This window comes from Elephas maximus, chromosome 5, assembly GCF_024166365.1.
Source record: "Elephas maximus indicus isolate mEleMax1 chromosome 5, mEleMax1 primary haplotype, whole genome shotgun sequence".
Taxonomy (NCBI): Eukaryota; Metazoa; Chordata; class Mammalia; order Proboscidea; family Elephantidae; genus Elephas; species Elephas maximus.
This window is the reverse complement of record NC_064823.1, coordinates 26,189,896-26,210,473: the sequence shown is the minus strand read 5'-3', so window position 1 is coordinate 26,210,473 and position 20,578 is coordinate 26,189,896. Positions and strand designations below refer to the sequence as shown.

The following is a 20,578-nucleotide window of genomic DNA, read 5'->3' as shown; positions in this document are numbered from 1 at the left end:
ACTAGAGAAAGGGTATTCCCCGTAGAGATAATCCGTGCAAAGACCGTAAGGCTGGAGTCTGCCTGGTGTGTCCAGCAAAAAGCAAGAAAGCCAATATGACCAGAGTAGGGGGAGCCAGATTATACCGCTAGTTGTAGCAGATTATGCTAGAGAGATAGAAGGAAACCAGACCAAGTAGGGCTTGTGGGCCTTACAAAAACGTTGGTTTTTACTCTGAGGAGATGGAGGTTTTTAGTAAAGGATATGATGTGGCTTTATTTTGAAAATATCATTGAGGTTGAAAATATTAGTAATAGTAGCACACAGGGAGGCCATTTAGGAAGCTATTGCAGTAATCCAGACTAGAGATGATAGTGGTTTGGACAGAGTGGTAGTGGTGACAGTGGAGAGAAAAGATGGGGTCCTGGGTGTAATTTGAATTCATTTTGTGGGTGGGGAGGGGTAGAAACAGAGATAGAGATAGAAAGAGAGAAAGATGATAGGTAGGTAAGTAGGTAGGTAGGTAGGTAGGCAGGTAGGTAGGTAGGTAAAGAGAACCCAAGGATGCCAAAAAATTCTTTTACTCTAAGCAACTGGAAAAAAAAAAAAAAGAGTTGCTTTTTATTGAGACAGGGTAGGCTGAGGGTAGAGCAAGTTTGGGGTAGTTTAAAAGAAAATTAGGAATTTTCTTTCGAATCTCTTGTTGGGGCTGTCAGACTCTAGAAATAGTGAGTAGGCAGATTGGCATACAAGTGTTGATCAAAGTAAACCCTTTGTTAAACACTTCATGTGCCTTATCTCATTTAATCCTCACTTTAACACAATCAGGAAGCAATTGTTATCCCCACTTTAACTTCCCTAATCGTCAGAGATATTAAACAAAAATATCTTATTCCCTAAAATAATCTACAAATTACTAATTATTGTCAGAGGCATTTTATTATGGACACATTACTTAGTGTTCTGACTTTTTAAATACAAATTTATTTAAGGGTTTTGAAATGTTAGACTTAGGTATATCTTGGGTCTTGTTTTGTGCTAAGCCCCTGAGAGTAGAGACTTATCTAATGTTGTCTTCATGGGTTTACCTCTAAATTTGTCTTTATAGGAGTTGTACTTAATTTCACATGGCCACTTCTAAGTAAAGAAGAAATTATTGAAACTTGAAATATTTTTAAGGTAAGTATTTCTCTTTATACCATAACCTAAGCTGGTTGTTCTAAATACATCTATAAGATGATTGAGGAACCGCGGCGGTTCAATGGTTAAAGTGCTCGGCTGCTAACCCTAAGGTCAGTGGTTTGAATCCATTAGCCCTCTCCACAGGAGAGAGATGTGGCAGTCTTCTTCCGTGGAGATTGTCAACCTTGGAAACCCTTTGGGGGAGTTCTCCTCTGTCCTATGGGGTTACTATGAGTCGGAATCGACTTGATGGCAGTGGGTTATAAGATGATTAAATGCTTACTATGTGTCAGGGGCTGTCTAGGTATTATCTTGTTTAATCCTCACAACTTTTATTACCCCTATCAGGTGGATGAAATATATACTATTATAGGTACTATGATAAGCCTCATTAGAAGAGAATATGGAGGTTTAGAGAGGTTAAGTAATTTACCCAAAAACTGTGATTTGAATTCAGGCAGCCTGACTCAAGAAACCACATTCTTAGCCAGGATACTGCTTTTTAAGTGTTGTCATTGAGATAGCAGATGCTCTCTACTTGTAAATAAATAAGAACTTGGGCTCTCAGCTTTTCTCAAAAGGCTAGGTGTGAGTTACCCTGAGCCTTCAATGGGAAGGGGTTTTACCATCTTTAATAAATTAGACCATATAAAAGAAAGGAAACCAGTATATAGATATGAAATAAATCTTTGTACTCTGGAATGTTTGTAACAGTCTTAAATTGAATCAGGTTTAGTAATTATATCTTTGATAATAAAAGTACTGTGGCTTGCTGGAAGAATATTTCCTAACATACAACCTAGACTTCTAGATGCCTGTTAGATACTGGCAGCTGCCTAATCCAAATTCCTCCCACATCCTCCAGAAACTTTGCAGATTAACAAGTTCAAATGAAATCTATAATATGCACCTGAGCATAAACAGGACACAGAGGATATCTCAAATTTCCATTGAAAACCAACAGAGCCAGATTTGAAAACCATGCCAGAGCAGGGTTTGGGGAAGCCTGGGTTGAAAAGATGAACAAACCATGGGGGACTAATGGTGGTGGACATCAATAAAATCTCCCTCAGAAGGAAAGTGTCCTACTTATTCTGAAAACAGGTGAATAAAAACAAAGAAGTGAGTATTTATCCTGCATTTTCTACATAATCTACATCTCAGGATAGTTGTATAGTTGATGGGATGTTTCTATTTGTAGAAGTAGTTCATCATATAACAAAGGAGGAATAATAGAATTAGAATACTATATTGCCATTTTATAATGACTAATGAATTAATGGATCCAAACAATCATCAGAAGCTGATACCGCCACCAGTCGCCATCAAATCAACTCCAATTCATGGTGCCACCATGTGTGCATGAGTAGAATTCTGCTCCATAGCATTTTCAGTGGCTGATTTTTTTGGAAGTAGAACTCAGAGAGATCCCTCTTTTTTCTGAGGTACCTCTGAGTGTCCTGGAACCTCCAACCTTTAGGTTAGCAGCTGAGTGTGTTAATAGCAGGGCTTTGAACCAGTTCATTCCAGTTTGAACTCCTGATGAGAATTTGCATTTCTAACAAGTTCCCAGATGATGCTAAGGTTGCTGGTTAGGGACTAATTCTGAGAACCACTGGTAAAGCAAATGTTCTCAAAATTTTTTTATATATAAGAATCACCTGGGGACCTTGTTAAAATGTAGATCCTGATTCAGTATATCTGGAGTGGAAATGCAAATTCTTATCAGGAGTTCAAACTGGAATGAACTGGTTCGAAGACCTGGTTAACAGTTTGCACCACCCAGGTATTTCCAGAGGTTAATAGCCTTGAACGAAAAAGAGACAAGCAAACATTAAGTGCCTCTTTATGGAAGTACACCAACTATGAAGTACTGCTGCCAAATGAATAAAATATGAACCTGAACACACCTTTACATCTAAGGAGCAATTTACCATAAATACAATGAATAGAGGAACATAATTATGTACTACCACATGACTGCTGTTGGAAAAATTGGGAAATACTACAGAACAAACCACTCAGTTTTTTTAATAAGAATGAAAAGAAAAATCTACAAGACAAAAGACATGAAAGGAATGATAATTAAAAGCTATATCAACCAAGTGAAATGCTGGATATCATTTGCATACACTATAACTATAAATAGAAATAAGTCAGTTGTGAGAATGTGAACATTGACTGGATATTTTATGACATTAAGGGGTTGTTAATTATTGTTAAATATTTTAGGTGTAATAATGTGTTGTGGGTATGTTTTTAAAAAGAAATGCTTATCTTTTAGAAATACATAATTATTCGCAGATGAAAAGCTATGGTGTCTTGGATTTTCAAAATAATTCAAGGGTGGGGGAGTTGGTATGGAATAGATAATATAATATTGACCTCATTGATTATTACAGAAGCTGCCATAATTAAAGGATTCCTCATAATATTCTCTCTGATTTTGTATATGTTTGAAAATAATCTTAATTAAAAGTTTAAAAAATAATACACTGGATTTTGGTAGGGGAAGAGGAGAGAGAAAGTCCCATTCGGAGTGAGGAAATACTGAGATGGGGGTGTGTGCTGACTACTGGGGGTCCAAAGATCAAGTAGGAGGACAGAAGGGAGCTCTCAAGAACTGTGAAGAATTTGAGACTTTATCCTATTTGCAAGCTGAGAGACCCTAATCTTAAACCCAAAACCAAATCCACTGCTGTCGAGTAGGTTCTGTCTCATTGTTGCTGGTGGTTTTGAAACACCGACCTTTCTGTTAGCAGTCAGTCGTCTGGGCAGTAAACATGCCTGCCCTCGCTCCAAAGGGAGACGATATCTCTATCTTGGAAGACTGTAAGCAATTCTTCCCTTTGCTTTAAAAGGCAGCCTTACTTTTATCTTCCAAGGATGTTTGTTAGACAAATATTCTTGAAAAGATAGTCCAAAACAAAGGCAGATAGTGCTTCTTCTCTCAAGACAGACACAAATAAATGTTAAGAGATCCATGGAGAATGTCTTTCAACAATGGCAGCCTTGGGAAGGTATGTCTTGTGGGGGAGAGGATGATGACTTTGAAGGAGAAAACCTACAGAGTTCTGTTGGTAAAAGCATGTAAGAAAGTAAGCCATGGAAATTAACTCGTTCAGAAACAAGATTATTACAAAATCAGAAGACACATTGACTTCTGAAATATACCAAGTAGTAAAGAAAAAGCATCTACTGCATCTATACCAACAGAGGAGGGTGCCCTTGAACTAAGAAACCCTCACCACATCTACATCCAAACCTGTTGCTATCCAGTCAATTGCATAGCGTAGCGACCCTGTAAGGACAGAGTAGAACTGGCCCACAGGGCTTCGAATGCTATAAATCCTTATGGAAGCAGGTTGCCACATCTTTCTCCCGCAGAGCAGCTGGTGGGTTCCAACCACCAACCTTTCAGTGAGCAACAGAGCCTATAGCCACTGCATCACCAGGGCTCCTTGTATCTACATACCCGTTGCAGTTGAGTCGATTCCGACTCATAGCAGCCCTACAGGACACTGTAGAACTGCCCCATAGAGTTTCCAAGAAGCGGCTGGTGGATTCAAACTGCTGACCTTCTGGTTAGCAGCTGAGCTCTTGACCACTGTGCCACCATCTACATAGAAACACCTATTATTCTTGGCCAGAAAAATATAAGACATTTCAAAATGATCATAAAATGGCAGGAAACATCCATATTAAACTGCTATAAGAAGAATGCAGAAAATGAGAATCAAAAGATCTCAGCTAATTAAAATACTCTAAGAAATCAAAAGTGAAGGAAAGAAAAATTGCAATAAAACATGTCAATAATCATTAAGCATCTCTAAACAAACATTTTCAGATATGAAAGAGCATCTTAAATCATAAATTAAAAAAAAAAAAACTCAGAAGTAGACAAAAAACACATTTTAAGATGTGATATGACCAAATTCAGGAAAGAAATTGAAGAAAAATATCAAAATTATTTCAAAGGGTATATTTCAAATTATAGAACAAATTTGACTGCAAATTTAAGAGACTGAGTAGAAGAAAAAATTTAAAATAAATAGGATCAGAAAGAGTTAGATATAGAAGAACGGCAAAAAAAAAAAAAAAAAAGATCCGACATACAAAATTTGATTTTTCTAAATAAGAAAAATAAAACAATGGAATAGAACTAATACTTAAAGCTACAATAAAAAATCGTTTCAGGAAAAAATGAAATCTTAGTCTTATTGACAAATGGCTCCCCATACACTTGGGAAAACTGACTCAGAATCACAAAAATATATATATATAACCCTCTAGGGAAAAACAAACAACCAAGAAACTTACAAAGTTTCTTGCCAGCAACATACAAAGCAAGACAACAAATGAAGCAGTATTTTCAAAAAGTTTTAGGAAAGGTAGAGTATGAGGAAAAATTTTGTGTCCGGCTAAGCTGCCTTACTTGTATCAAAGCTAAAGAAAAATGGATTTAAACATGCAGGGACTCAAAAAATACTGTGTTTATGAGTGCTTCCTGTAGAATCTACAAAGCACAAGCTTTATCTAACCAAGTGATACCTGGGGAAACTTTGGTTAACGGACTGCTGATGAGTATTAAGGAGAACAAGCTCACTGATTGTCGTATAGGTGATAGATAAAAATCAAAAAATATAATTTAAACCCGACAAACCAGATAGTAGAACTCTTAAGTAAGGACCAAAAAAAAAAAAAGACTAAGGCCTTTCTGAAAGTTATAAGCATAAAAGTAGCCACTATAACAAAAATATGAATTTTATAAAATTGGTATAAAAATAAATACTAAAAGTGACTAAAGAAAACAGACCAAGTAGAGAAAGAACCATGACCTAACCTGTGGTCGTCCAGTGGATTCCGACTTATAGTGATCCTATAGGACAGATTAGAACTGCCCCATAGGGTTTCCAAGGAGCGGCTGATGGATTTGAATATTGACATCCAATAATAAGACAGAGTTGAGACCAAACATACTGGTCATATCAACAAATGTAAATAGGCTTAACTCAGCTATTTAATGAACAAGAGTTTCAGTGTAACCTACAAAGCAAAACTCAAATCTATGCTGAAGAGTTTGGACACTCCAAACGTAAATGATTCAGAGAGGCTAAAAATAAAGGATTATACTAAGGCATACCAGACAAACGCAAACAATCAGAAAGCAGGGGATGAGAGCCTAGCAGCAAGGTCGAATTCAGGTGCAAAGCATTAAATGAGACAAGCTAATATTCTGTGAAGTTAATTGGAAGCATGCTTGATGATCCACTAAGACTCTGGCCATGAATTTGAAAATATCAGAAAACTTTATGCCTCATATAATTTCTCAATACTGAGTCTCACTTTTAAAATAATTCTGAAAATTATTCTCCTTTTCCTCCACTTCAATAACAAGCACATAAGCATTATACCAATAAAACATGTAGGGCATAAGGTTTTAATTCCTCTCTCTCAGTTTGGGCTCAACTACTAACCTACAGGTTGGTGGTTTGAACCATTCCAGCAGCACCTTAGAAGAAAGGCCTGGCAATCTGCTTCCATAAAGATTACAGCCAAGAAAATCCATGGGCTTGCCATGAGTCAGGATAGACTCAAGAGCAATAGGTTTAGTTTTTTGCTTATTTGTTTTTTCTTTTTCTAGAAGCCCTGTTAAAATGCCAAGAAATGATTTTTTAAAAACTATTATTAACCCTCAAGGACAAAAAATGAGAAGAGCCAAAAGTGAATGAGGTTATTTCAACAAATTTTTGGAGGAAGAAGAGCAGAAGTTATAACTGACTTACTGAAGCAGAGAAAACAAAAACCTGAATGTAATTAGAGAGAGAAGCTAACAAGAACTGAGGCCAATTTGTTCCACAGAATCTCTGAAATGCTGAGCACTTGAAAGTACCAGGTACCAGGAAGGATGGACTGAAGAAAAAGTTGAAAACAGTGGAGCTGATTTCAAAGTCTGACTTTGGAATATTTGAATTCCCTAAAGTCTTCTCCCACATACATGCAGCTAGGCAACTATTCCTAAGGCTCCAGTGGGGGCCAGAGGGTAATTCTCTTGGGAAGTTGAAACCAAAGCTCTCTGGGTTCAAGGACATGAGGCACAGAGGAAGGCCGGGGTGGAGGTGGGGGATTTCATGAAAATCTACATAATGAACTGTAGTAGTCTAAGATTTCTTCCCTTACTTTTGCTCTAAATACCTACAGCCAGTCATATATCTCCATGATTAGAAATGGAAAATTCCTCAGTAGAAAAGTTGAGAAGCCAGAAAACAAAAAACAAACAAACAAAAAAAACCCACAGGTACTTACCTTTGGGAATCCCTCATTCAAAAGACTTAGCTTGCTCTCTGTCAACCCACGCACGGTAAAAGAGCTTTGAAACAATTTTTTAGGAATCCACCTCTAAATACGAATGGCCAGCCAAGGACAACTAGACATTTGGAAAAACGTCTCCAAAATGGAAAATAAAGATCAAAACCAAGAACAAACAAAAAGAAAACAAGGAAAAAAACGACCTGTTATGGATTGAATTGTGTCATTGCAAAATATGTGTTGAAATCCTAACTCCTGTACTTGTAAATATGACCCTGTTTGGAAATACAGTGTTTTCTTTTTTTATGTTAATGAGGGCATACCAGTGTAGCATGGGTCCTAAACCTAGTAACTTTTGAGTTACATAAAGAGCAGAATAGACACAGAGATACACACACAGGGTAAATGGAAGACAGTGCAGAGACACATGCATCTCTAAGCCTAAGAAATCCAAAGATTGCCAGCTACTAGAAACTGAGATAGACAAAGAACCTCCCTGTCTTAACTTCCTAGTGTTGCTATAACAGAAATACCACAAGTGAGTGACTTTAAAGAACAGAAATGTATTTCTTTATAGTTCTGGAGGCTAAAAGTTCAAGCCAGGGTCTTAGGCAGGTTGATTCTTTCCTTATTGGTAGCTTGGGCCTTCCTTGCTTCTTCATGATCCTGAAATGATATCTGTTTTCCCCAGTGCATGCTTGTGTCTGTGTCTAATCCGTTCTTTTAGGTTTAGGACACACCCTATATTGACATGGCTTCATTAACATAACAAAGAAAATCCTATTTCCAAACAAGATTACACCCACAGGTATCGGGGTTAGGATTCCAAAACATACCTGAGAGGATACAGTGCAATCCATAATATCCCTTTAGAGCCACACCATGAATTCAGACTCCTAAACTGTAAGAAAATAAATTTCGATTCTTCATAGCCACCCAAATTATGGTACTTTTGTTATGGCAGCACTAGGTAACTAAGACATTGCTCAAAGGAAAAAAAGAAACAATACAAGAGAAGAATACTTAAAATAAATACCGAAACCTATAATGATCATGTTGAAAGAAATATAAAATGGAATCACATTAATAAAATAAAAACAGTATTAAAGAAAAGGAAAAAGAACTCTAGGAAATTAAAGATATAACTGAAATAAAACTTATTTCAAAGGATTAGAAGATGAAGTAAAAGAAATCCACCGAAAATTAGATTGAAAATTTTAAAAGATGGAATAAATAGAGGAAGAGATGACAGAATCAAAAGAACAGTCCAAGAAATCCAACTTTTGACTAATAGGAGTTTCAGAGTAAGAACAGAAGAGATTATCAGACAAAGAATATAGAAAAATTTTCTAAACTGAAAAGAAAAAAAAAAGAGACTCTAGAATGAATAGATCCACTAAGTGTTCTGTAAAATGAATTATAAAAGACTAAACCCTGGTGGCGCAGTGGTTAAGTGCTACAGTTGCTAACCAAGAGTTCGGCAATTTGAATCCGCCAGTCACTCCTTGGAAACTCTATGGGGCAGTTCTACTCTGCCTATAGGGTCCCTATGAGTCAGAATCGACTCGACGGCAGCAGTTTCGTTTTTTGGGTTTTTTTTGCATTGCTAAGTAGTTCTTGACGAAATTTCAAAATACCATGTTTAATGGGAAGAGCCTAGTAGCATCTAAGCATAAAAAGATCATACATAAAATAGTAGATATCAGAATATCAAACTTTTCAATACTGAAAACTAAGAGATTGTAGCTATTTGCCTTCAGAAATTTTTAGTTAAAACTATTTACAACATAAAAATCTATAATTAGCCAAACTATCCGCCATGAGCAGGATAGAAAAAAGCCATTTCCAGGTATGCATGGACTAAAAATATTTACCACCCATGCACCTTTTCTTACGAAGCTACTGGAGGGTGTTCTCCCACAAAATAAGGACGTAAATAAGAAGAACAAGCCTTGGAACAAGGAAATACAATTTATTAACAGAGATGGGCAGTAAAGAAAGTTTTAGGAAAAAAACTGCACTGAGGGCAAAAACCAAATCAAACCAGTTGCCATCTATTCTGACTCATGGCAACCTCATGTCCTGTGTTTTGGTCACTGAAGACCAAAAAAAAAAAAAAAAAAGAAACCAAACCTGTTGCAGTTGAGTCAATTCCGACTCATAGCCACCGTATAGGACAGAGTAGAACTGTCCCATATGGTTTCCAAGGAGCACCTGGTGGGTTCAAACTGCCAAGCTTTTGGTTAGCAGCTGTAGCTCTTAACCACTATACCACCAGGGTTTCCCCCTGAAAATCAAAGAGTAACAATTCAGACTGACAAGAAGGACAGAGAGTGCAAGCAGTAAGGTTGTGGGGAAAAAGAAAAAAAAAAAGTAAATGATGGGATTAACTGTAGAGTTATTACAGATACCTCATTTGGTGAGAGAGAAATCTAGAAAGCTAACCAACTGAAATAACAGAGCAATTCTTAACTCCAACGAAAAATAGCATTGTCGAAAAAGAAATTGTGATCAGGGCGAATTACTTGTTTCAACGGTGAATAACATTTGAAGCCATAATAATGTAGAAAAATTACTGTCTTTATTCCTGGAGGGGAAGTAAACTGTTGCTATTTTGCTTGAGAGTATTGGGTAATACATATCAAAAGCCTTAATTTTTTCAATATTTTCATTCAACAATTTCACTTCTAGGAATTTATTCCAAGGAAATGAACGTAAATGTGCACAAAGATTTAAATATTAGTTGTTGCAGCAATGTTCCTAACAGTGAAAAATTGAATTCAAACTAATTGTCTCAAGTAGTGAGTTGATTAAATATATTTTGATACAGCTATGTAACTAGATACTATACAGATTAATATTTGCTTAGGAAAATATTCATAATAAATATATGGATAAAAAAGAAGTTTAAAAAAATCTTTTCAATATGGTTCCAATTAAAAAAAATATGGAGATAAAGGAATATGAAAAATTTTATCAGTAATTGTTTTGGATACTGAGATTAAATGTGAATTTTCTTTTCTTTCTTCTTGCCTGTATTTTGCAAACACTAACGTCTTCTGCATGAATATGGCACCCGGAGTTGCCACACAGAGAAAAGATTGACGTATAAACCATGCTTTAATTTTATAATTAGAAAATATAAACTGTATTCACAAAAGAAGGAGAAAGAGAAAGACAAGGAAGATAAGATGGCATAGTGACATGTTATTTTGTAATGATCAGAAAAAGTATTCTGTTTAGCAAAGGGGTAGAGTAAATTTATAGGGTAAATTAATCTCTACTTATCCACTCATTCATCATACATTTCAGACCACTTACCACATACCACTCACTGTAATTAGCTCTTTTCCTGTAAAGAGTAAATAACCAGTCAACAGATAAGACGCAGAAGCAATTGGAAATAACCAAGAACCCAAATTAGAGTTTACTTTTCTATGTAGATTGTAACCTACTCTAAACTTAGATATAGAAATGTGAAAAGACTTTGTAAATTGTATATCACTCAAATGTAAGATCTGATTATGAATAATAGCACACCGAATGGTGTCCTATTCAAGTATTAACAATAATAACTGTGTCAGGTGTGAAACAAGATTCACATCTGGGTGGTATAAATGGTTAATGCAGTAGGCTGCTAACCAAAAGGTTGGAGGTTCAAGTACACCCAGAGGCGGTTTGGAAGAAAGACTTGGGGATATGCTTCCGAAAAATCAGCCATTGATTTTTATAGAGCACAGTTCTACTCTGACACACGTGGGATCACCATGAGTGAGAACTGACTGGAAGGCAACTGATTAAGGTCGAAAACATCTAAGTTTCAATGACAACGTTTACATTTAACTTCCCATTTGTATATCAGGACACAGCCTATTATTTTGTTCTAAAGTAAATGTAAGTGTGATGTAACTTGGATAAAAATGAAAATAAAAAAGGTAAATCACACAAATGTTCTGAATCTTAAAATAATTTTATTTTACATTTTAATATGCTGATTTTCTGTGATGATTGAAAACACTGATCTGGTATTATCTGCCAACCTTTCAGTTAGTGTCTGAGCACTTAACCGCTTTTGCCATTCAAGGACTCCTTATAAAGAGAATAAAGGGACTTATATGAATAGAACAACAGAAATGATTGGGCTTGGAGAGCAGACATGTCTCTGGCTTAGAAATATTTTCTATATATGAAATGGAAAAAAATGATTCTTCAGTCCACTTGCTTTGAAAAGTAGAGTGACGTGTGATTTAACTAATTTCAATCTTGTCTAACAAACCAGTATATTCCGATATGAAATTATGGCCAGCGCCACACGTCAATATAAAAATTAGTAAATGATATAAAGTACTAAAAGTGAGGAATGAAACTTTATTTCAGATTCTCGGTATAACATGCCTCCTTTCTAAAAGTAAATTCATGTTTAAGGAGAGACAGATGCAGCATACCAGGCTGAAGCCTACCTAAGATGAAAAACCCAATTTGCTGAGAATATTAAATTTAAACAATTGATGTATATGAAGGAATAGAAGAGAAAAAGATCGAAACCAAAATCAAATTGAATTTTTCAAACTCGAGTCATGTCATTTTTTCCCCACTGTTTCCTCACTTAGCATGCTTATATGACTTCCTGAAGATAAGAATGCATTTGATATTTCCAAATTGTTTTGGAAACTGAAATTTGCTAATGTAATAGTTTCCAGAATGTTAACAGGCTTTGAATCGCATCAAATTCAAACCATGGAAACTGAATGTACTACCTTAGGCGGGTCTGTATATTTAATTACCCACTGGAGGTGATGCCTTTAGCAGAAACTCTGAAGGCTTCTGCAAAAATAAAACTTTTAGAGTTGCCACTCACAGAAGGAACGGACTTCTAACTCATTCAGCTGGTTTCAGCTGGCTGCATGTTGTCTGGAGGCTGCCTGGGGCCTAGCATAGACCTCCAAGCAAGTTCTGTGCCTCCACATTAGTGTCAAAGACATTTCCTCTGAGGTAGCCTGGCAGGTTTCCAGCCTCCAGACATACACATTTCAGACCGGGACCTGTACCAATACTTAACTGATAAATGGTAAGTCCATTCTTTGGAGAATTCTAATTTGGTATTCTTTCCAACAACGGGAGCCCTGGTGGCTCAGTGGTTAAGAGCTCAGCTGCTAACCAAAAGGTCGGCAGTTCAAATCCACCAGCTGCTCCTTGGAAACCCTATGAGGCAGTTCTACTCTGCCCTATAGGGTTGCTATGAGTCAGAATTAGCTCGAGAACAGTATCTCACAAACATTCCCTAGCACATAGTAGAAGGCTTACAAGGGATTACTGAATGGAATTAAACAAAGTTTATGCAATCTCAACATATTAAAAAAAAAAAAAGGCAGGACTTAAGGTATAGTATAGGTATCTTCTTGGGAATTCTGTATAAACTTGTTAGTTGCTTCAGGGTTAACCTCCAACTCATGGTGAAACCATACACAACTAAAAAAAAAAAAAAAAGAGTCCCCATATTAGTCTGAAAGTTCCATTGAAACCTTTTAGTATCACAGCAACACGGAAAGCCTCCACTGACATTGGCCAGGACTCGAAGCCCAAACTTTCACATGGAAGGTGAGACTCCCACCACTGAACCACCGCTGCCCCCTCTGTGTAAGCCAGGCCTCAGAAAATGGAAGGTTTGTGTTTGCATGGAAAAGGTTTTCCTTTATGTACTCTGTAGAGCCTGACTGAAAACACAAGTTACTCAAAGCCCCCTTGTCTTAAATCTCTGAATTTATACATTCAATAAAAGTTAATTTTACTTAATATATTACACAGAAACACATGGTTCAGAAGCTACTTGCTTATTTTTGGAAAGAGAAGAGACTTAATTAGATTGTGGTCCAGAAACCCAATATGACTTCAATGTTTATTAGTTTGAATAAATGTACCCCGTTTTTACACAAATAACACACGTCCTACACTTTTCACCAATCATTCCCACCCTCTCCCACTCCAAGTATTTTCATAAGTGAGCTCTGCCACATTTTTTCACATGTTGCTGTTACATGTAGCTTTTGTGTTTTGCTTTCAGCTTGGGATGGTTGTTTTAAAGTCACCATTTTTACTGTTTAACGCTTTACTCTGTTGGTGAAAAATTAGTATAGTGTTCTTATGAAAATACCTGCGTGGGGGGAGAGGGTGCAGTTGGCAAAAAAAGTAGAATGCACGTTATTTGTATAAAAATGCAGTAATTTCTGAAAAATCGACAAATTTGTATTGCAAGCTGTAATTTTAAGACTAAAGTATAATTAAAAATAAGGAAAATTAATGAAAAAAAATTATGATCTATGATGCTGTGAGGAGCCCTGGTGGCATAGTGGTTAAACGTTTGGTTGCTAACCAAAAGGTCAGCAATTAGAATCCACCAGCCACTCCTTGGAAACCCTATGGGATAGTTCTACTCTGTCCTATAGGGCCTCTGTGAGTCAGAATCGACTAGACAGCAACTGTTTGGTTTGGTCTTACGATGCTGTCAGTCATTAAAAATATGTATTCATCATTTCAAAATCTATTTTTCTTCTTCTGCACAAAATAACATGAACAGACAGAAAAGAACCTGCCTGAACTTACATCTTTTATGAAAAAGCGGGTGAGACCATTAAATTCTCTGCCCTGTGGACAGCTGCTATGCAAATGACCCTTTACCCTGCCTTTCCAGAAAAGTTTAATGTAAGGTCAGGTAAAAACTGACTTAAAAATAAAAAGGCCAAAAGAATTGTAAAAATGTTGATGACGTCATAAAAGAGATCATTTTAGCTTTGGCTTACCGCATACACAGTCCTGCTCCAACTAAAACATCTGCCTGTCACTCCATAAACGTCCCTACACTTCTCTTCCCTTTAGGAGCAAGAAAAAAGAAAAAAATGGAGCTTTAGGGGACTTTTCACAGCCAGCAGCTGTTCGGCTGCCAGATACTTCATCTGGAGGAGAATGTGTTATTCACATGGGGGAAAAAAATTCGACGGCAACGAGTTATTGTTTAATTTGTAAGTTTCTTAATTTAAAGTACACCAATGCTTTGCATAAAGACATTTGAGTGCTGTGAATATGGAGAAAAGACATTGGACTGAATCCCCTAACTGCAACTGAAAACCAGCATACTGTTATCAGAAGAAATACCTGAGACTGTATTTAATCATGTTTAATCCATAGGTTGAATGAGTCCTATTGAGGAGTTTAATACCAGGTAAAGGGGCACTTCAAGAGAACTTAGATTCATTTAATTCTCCTGAGGTGACTCTACCTGAGGCTGCCATGAATCATAACGGTTTTCCTTGTAATGTTATAATTTCCTGAACACAGAATCCATTCTTTTAAAATACCTGCATTTCTTAAAATAAATGTGTTAGAACAGGGAAACATCTGCCTTAGAAAAAAAAATAAAATTGAGAACTGGCACTATAAGAGTATCTTGAAGAAGGATGGCCCCAGGGTCAAAATGTAGCGAGGAGAGCTACTTTTAAAATGATACACTTCAAGGTTATGTTGAAGGGGAATATAAAAGCTGTAAGACATTGTATTTACTTTGATATCCCCCACGCTGAGAGTCAAAGCTATTTCCTCCAACCCTTTTACTTTGAAAAGAAGCTTTGTATGGCAACTCTAATATCAATATAGTATTTCAAGAGACACAGTTTTACCTCTGCAGAGCCTAAAGTTGTTCAGTTAGAAAGGAGTTCCTTCAAGAAACAAAGAGAGAAGGGTGACTCAGCACTCGCTGTTCTGCTCCTGTCTCATAGCCTTTCATCTCTTTCTCTCTTTTTTTTTCTTTCCTACCACTCAAGAGGAAACCCTGATGGCATAGTGGTTAAGTGCTACAGCTGCTAACCAAAAGGTCGGCAGTTTGAATCCGCTGGGTGCTCCTTGGAAACCCTATGGAGCAGTTCTACTCTGTCCTATAGGGTCGCTATGAGTCGGAATCGACCCGGTGGCAGTGGGTTTGGTTGTATTTGGTTACCATTCATGAGACTAGTATATGAATCACAGCATCTGCCACCTCCTTTTGCTTCTTTTTGGATCCCAAGTCATATATGCCCCTCACTCAAGATGTCAATTGATTTTCCTGAAGTTTTTGTACTACAAGCTCTGGTGGCACAGCTCGGCTGCTAACCAAAAGGTCTGTGGTTTGCACTCACCTACTCTGCCAGAAAGACATGACAGTCTGCTTTCCTAAACATTAAAGGCTTGGAAACCCCATGGAACAGTTCTACTCTGTCCTACAGAGCCTCTCTAGGAGTTGGAATCGACTTGATGGCAGTGGGTACATGCCAGATACTGAAGCCAAATGGAACTTCTTATCGGTCCCCCCCACTCAAGTCCTCAACTTTCCTCCTACTACACCTCTACACACACCCCACCTTCAGCCTGGAATACCCTTTCCTTGCCTTTTTCCATCCTTCTCCCAATCTTCTTTTTGCCAGAACCTGGGTCAAACAACTCCCTTTCCATGCTTCTCTTTATCCTCACAACTAGAAATCTCACCGTCCTCTGATTTCCCAGAGCAGTTTATGGGTGCTTCTTTAATGAGACAAAACATTATACGATATATTATACCTAGATATGTGCATAAATTGCAAGCAGCTTGAGTATAGAATTTGTATCTGACTCATCTTCCCCAAGCAGCTAGCACAATATCTTGCATGTAAAAGGTGCCAAATAAAAAAGCAAATAACTCTATGTGTCAATGAATAGAATGAGGTTTGAGAAAAACTTTGAAAGAAAGACAGGCTTGAACAGGAGCTGAGAAGGAATTTTTTTTTTTTTTTTTTTTTTTGATAAGTGACTTATTAAACTTCATGCCTTGTTCCTGAGCTAAGGATTAAACAAATACTCGAGAAGATAAAGCTACCTCTTTACTTTATTGGTGAAATAGAGTTGTTTCCTAGGAAAATATATGTACAACTTCAAGAGAAACCATCCCAAGTACCAAGCCAGCCAAGGGAAATTTAACAAATACTTAAAAAATCAAATAACCTCCATAACTTGCCATGATCCTTCTCCTTGGCACAGCAATGAAAGAAAACGTGTTCAAGTAGTCTGCCATGTTTTTCTTATCTACTCTACGTAGTTCCAACCAGATATGTTATCTTCTACTCTTTATAGCTGGATCATCTTTGTCCAAGGCAGAAGTGCTCTGGTTAGAATGTTACTATTGGAGACATACAACCTTTAAAGAAAATGCCGTTATTACCTTTCAGAATCATCAGACTGATGGGTGAACATTGCCAGTTTCTCTTCGTATTTCTCCTTTTTCTTTGTGAGCTGTTCACATGGAATCTAGAAGAAAAAAAAATAAAAAGGACATGAGGCTCAGGCATGTCTCCAGGGAAAAGAACCACGTCAGTCACTGGAGGAGAAACCACCTGTTAACTGTATTTTTCATCAAAAGCCATGTTTTTATTCTCATGTCTTGTTTTCAACCCTGCCAGTTAGAAGACAGACCACAATCTTGCCTTCTGCCTAGTTTCAATCAAAGGTAAAACACTGGGCGTAAACACAGACTCAATCTTTCACCTGAGGAAGAGTCCTATGACAGGGAGAAATTGTCCAGAAGCAAGTAAAGGAAAGCTGGACATTCCAACATACAAGGTATAAACTGTTCGAGTTGTCAGACTGACATGTTTGTAATTCAATTAGCCACGGTCTAGAAATGAGTTCTCCAGGAGGAGTGCCCAACGGCACCAGGAGCTTTCTTTTCAGAACACTATTCTTCACAGCTGTTACTCCAATCGGAGTTAGTGATTATTTCCCTACATTTCAGAGTAACAAGGAAACAGGTCACGTGACAATTAAAACAGGAGGAAATAGTAAAAAGAAGTGCATAAGACACCACATTTTTTCATTTCCCAATTTCTTTCTGTGTAATATTAATTGCAACTTAAGCAACAAACTGTGATCAAATAACACCAACTTCAGAGTACCTTGTCTGGGCTTAGAGTAGAATTCTGAGATCGAAACTCTTGAAGACTTGTGTATGTTTTAAAAGCCAATTCCTCCAGGCACTTAACACATTTTAACTGCATCTGGAAACCACTAATTGCTGTGATCCCATTAGAAAGTTGAGGCAGTTCATTTCTGCCAGGAACATGAAGCCAGTTTGTCTGAGTTTTATGAGTTTCTGTTTAAAAGTAACAACAACTCTCCCTTCCCCCCGAAAAAAAAAATTTCTCTGTTAAAATGCTCCAAGAAGGATTTGTTTAAACTCTTGGCAAGCTGTCTGTATATAGTGTGGGAGGGTAGCTTTTTTATTTTGTTTTGTTTTGTTTTCAGCTTGTGACAGCTGTTTAAAAGTCATCTGTTACCACCATGGTAGTCAGTTGATAGATGAAAGAAATGCCTTTCAGGATTGTTGTAGGAATGGGACCACCAACTACTACAGCTATCTTTTAATTATGCAAATTAGAGAAGAGCCATAGCTTTGTTTTGTGGCACTCTCTGGAAATACTAGAGAATTCTGCCCCTGCACTGGAGACACAAGGCAGTGACAGGCTTCCCTATAAAGGGTGACTTGGAATAAGTGTCTGTACTATAATTTGTGGAAGATGAGGTTTTTAATTTAATTAATAAATTCAGTGAAATATTCTTATGGTAAAGTTTTTAAAAATGCTTTTTATTACTTTTAAAAAATGGTAGACTTCCCAGTAGGTCTGATATGACACATGGAATCTAGGAGTAGCAGCCAATCGTAGAACTTGAGACCTGAGAGAATACTCTCAGAGTTCTAACACCCTGGTTTTACAAGAGAGGAAATGGAAGGCTAGAAAGAACAATCATGTGGCTAATTAATGGCTGGCCATGGTCTGACTCTCAGCCGCGATTTTGACTCCCAGTCCATGATTTTCTATTGTTGCTCCATAATTGAATATTATACAGATGATGAGATTTTCAGTTTGAAAAAAGTGTCATCTAATTTTAATACTAAGATTTTTTAAAGCAAGGTATACAATTTTTGTAATCCAAATGAAACCTCATATCCATGTATTTCTTAGGCAAAAAAAACAAAAAAATTTTTTTTTTTTTTTTTTTTTAACTCTGGAGGTAAACAAGACGGGACAATGTGGAACGGGACATTTCCAGACTTAAAATTTTATACCTCTGAGGCACTAGTAACAGAAAAAATCAGGGATTGTCTCAAAGGTATTAGTTTACTGAACACTGGATTTCCTTTCTAAATAGTCTTTTGATAGATTGTGATTTTACACTTATTACTGTATCCAAGAAATCAAAATAGCAGCTAGTGATAATCAGAAAAGTCAGTATCTCAGGAATAATTATAATTCCCAGTGGTTTATTCATTTCCACTGGAATTCTTTTTATTTCCACAAATAACCATGTTTGCCCAACAGAAAAGTAACAAAGGCGGTAATCAGAAAAAGGCACTCAGCAATTAAAAGGCTTCTTTTGCAAGTGGAAGCAAATAAATAAATTTAAGCAAACCACCGTCTTAATACCGTTGTCTTATTATTTTTTTTTTTTGAACAGCTTCAGAAGTCTTCTAAAACCAAAACCAAACCCGTTGCAATTGAGTCAGTTCCGACTCATGGCTACCCCATGTACTACAGGGTAGGACTGCTCCGTAGGATTTTCTTGGCTATAATATTTACCAGAAGCAGATCACCAGGCCTTCCTTCCACAGTGCCACAGCCATGGGTGAGTTCAAAGCACCAACTTTTAGGTTAGTAGTTGAGTGCAAACTGCTTGTGCCACCCAGGGACCTCAGAAGTCTCATAGGACTTAGTAAACATTTTTATGCTTCTATAAACTTTATCTCTACCTATTATAAGTCAAGGTGACATTACAACATAAAATTAGGAATTCTGCTGAAGTACTCTTTCCACCTATCTGTCAGCTTGTCCTGCTATGGCAGTTTGCATGTTGCTATGATGCTAGAAGCTATACCACTGGTAATTCAAATACTGGCAGGATCACCCATAATGGACAGGTTTCAGAGGATCTTCTAGGCTAACACAGATAGGAAGACAGACCTGGTGATCTACTTCTGAAAATTAGCCAACGGAAGCCTTATAAATAACAACAGAATATTATTAAATATAGTGCTGGAATATATGTCTTCTAGGTTGGAAGGCACTCAAAATACACAATGGCTGCAACGATGTACTCAGACACACCAAGGATCGTGAAGGTGGTGCAGGACAGGGCAACGATTTGCCTGTTGTCCATGGAGTCTCCATGAGTTGGTGCCAACTTGATGGCAACGAACAACTCTTTCCTATGGTTTTTCACTGAGCAAAAGTACAAAATCAGTCTTGCTGGGGAGGGTATAATCTTTCTAAATTTTTATTGACTACTGTGGAGACACGCAAATGGACAAAGTACCTGATACAACAAACCAGGTGAATGCTGTGCAGCTAGCACTGCCAATTCCCGCGGCATACTACAGTTGTCTTGGATTGTAGTTCGTTAATTTCCTATAAAAGGTGATTCAAAACATGTTTACCTTGCTAAACATTTTAAATATTTGAGCACCCATTGCTGTCGAGTTGATTCTGACTCATAGGCCAGAGTAGAACTGCCCCATAAGATTTTCAAGGCTATAACTTTTATGGAAGCAGACTGCCACATCTTTCGGTTGGTTTGAACAGCCAACTTTGCACTTAGCAGCTGAGTGCTTAACCGCTGTACCATCAGGCCTCTTTAAATATTTGAAACAGATCCTAAGTAGGACAACAAAGTTAGACATAGAACTAAGTGGATTCCCATAAAGGCAAATTGCATTTGAATTCTAAACAGTGGGGGTAAAGGAAAGAATAGGGTACCAGACCCTTTCACCTTAACCTTTGATCGTTCAAGGTGGATTTCTTAGGTATTTCATCTTGAACATACTTAAAGTGTAACTATTCAAGTTTTTAATGATTGATTGTGAAGCACAGTGTCTACGTACTATACTACTATTTCTGTTAGCTTTTAGATAAAAGTCAACAAATCGTTGCTTTCTCTCATGCCTGTGGCATTTATATTTTACCCTGTTCGTGTATATGATCCATGGGACACAGAATTTGTCGTTAAAAGAGGCATAACCATAATGCAAGTATTCTATTCCAACAAAGCTACTATGGAT

The 20,578-nt window shown here is 37.1% G+C and overlaps 1 protein-coding gene across 1 annotated transcript in view; it reads right to left on the bottom strand.

The window, feature by feature from the left end:
- TNIP3 (TNFAIP3 interacting protein 3) overlaps positions 1-20,578 on the bottom strand; it is a 127,971-nt gene that overhangs the window by 95,563 nt on the left and 11,830 nt on the right. Inside the window, exon 2 of the mRNA XM_049885405.1 lies at positions 16,691-16,776. Within this exon, the coding sequence (XP_049741362.1) occupies positions 16,691-16,776 (86 nt within the window). The remainder of the gene's footprint in view (positions 1-16,690; positions 16,777-20,578) is intronic.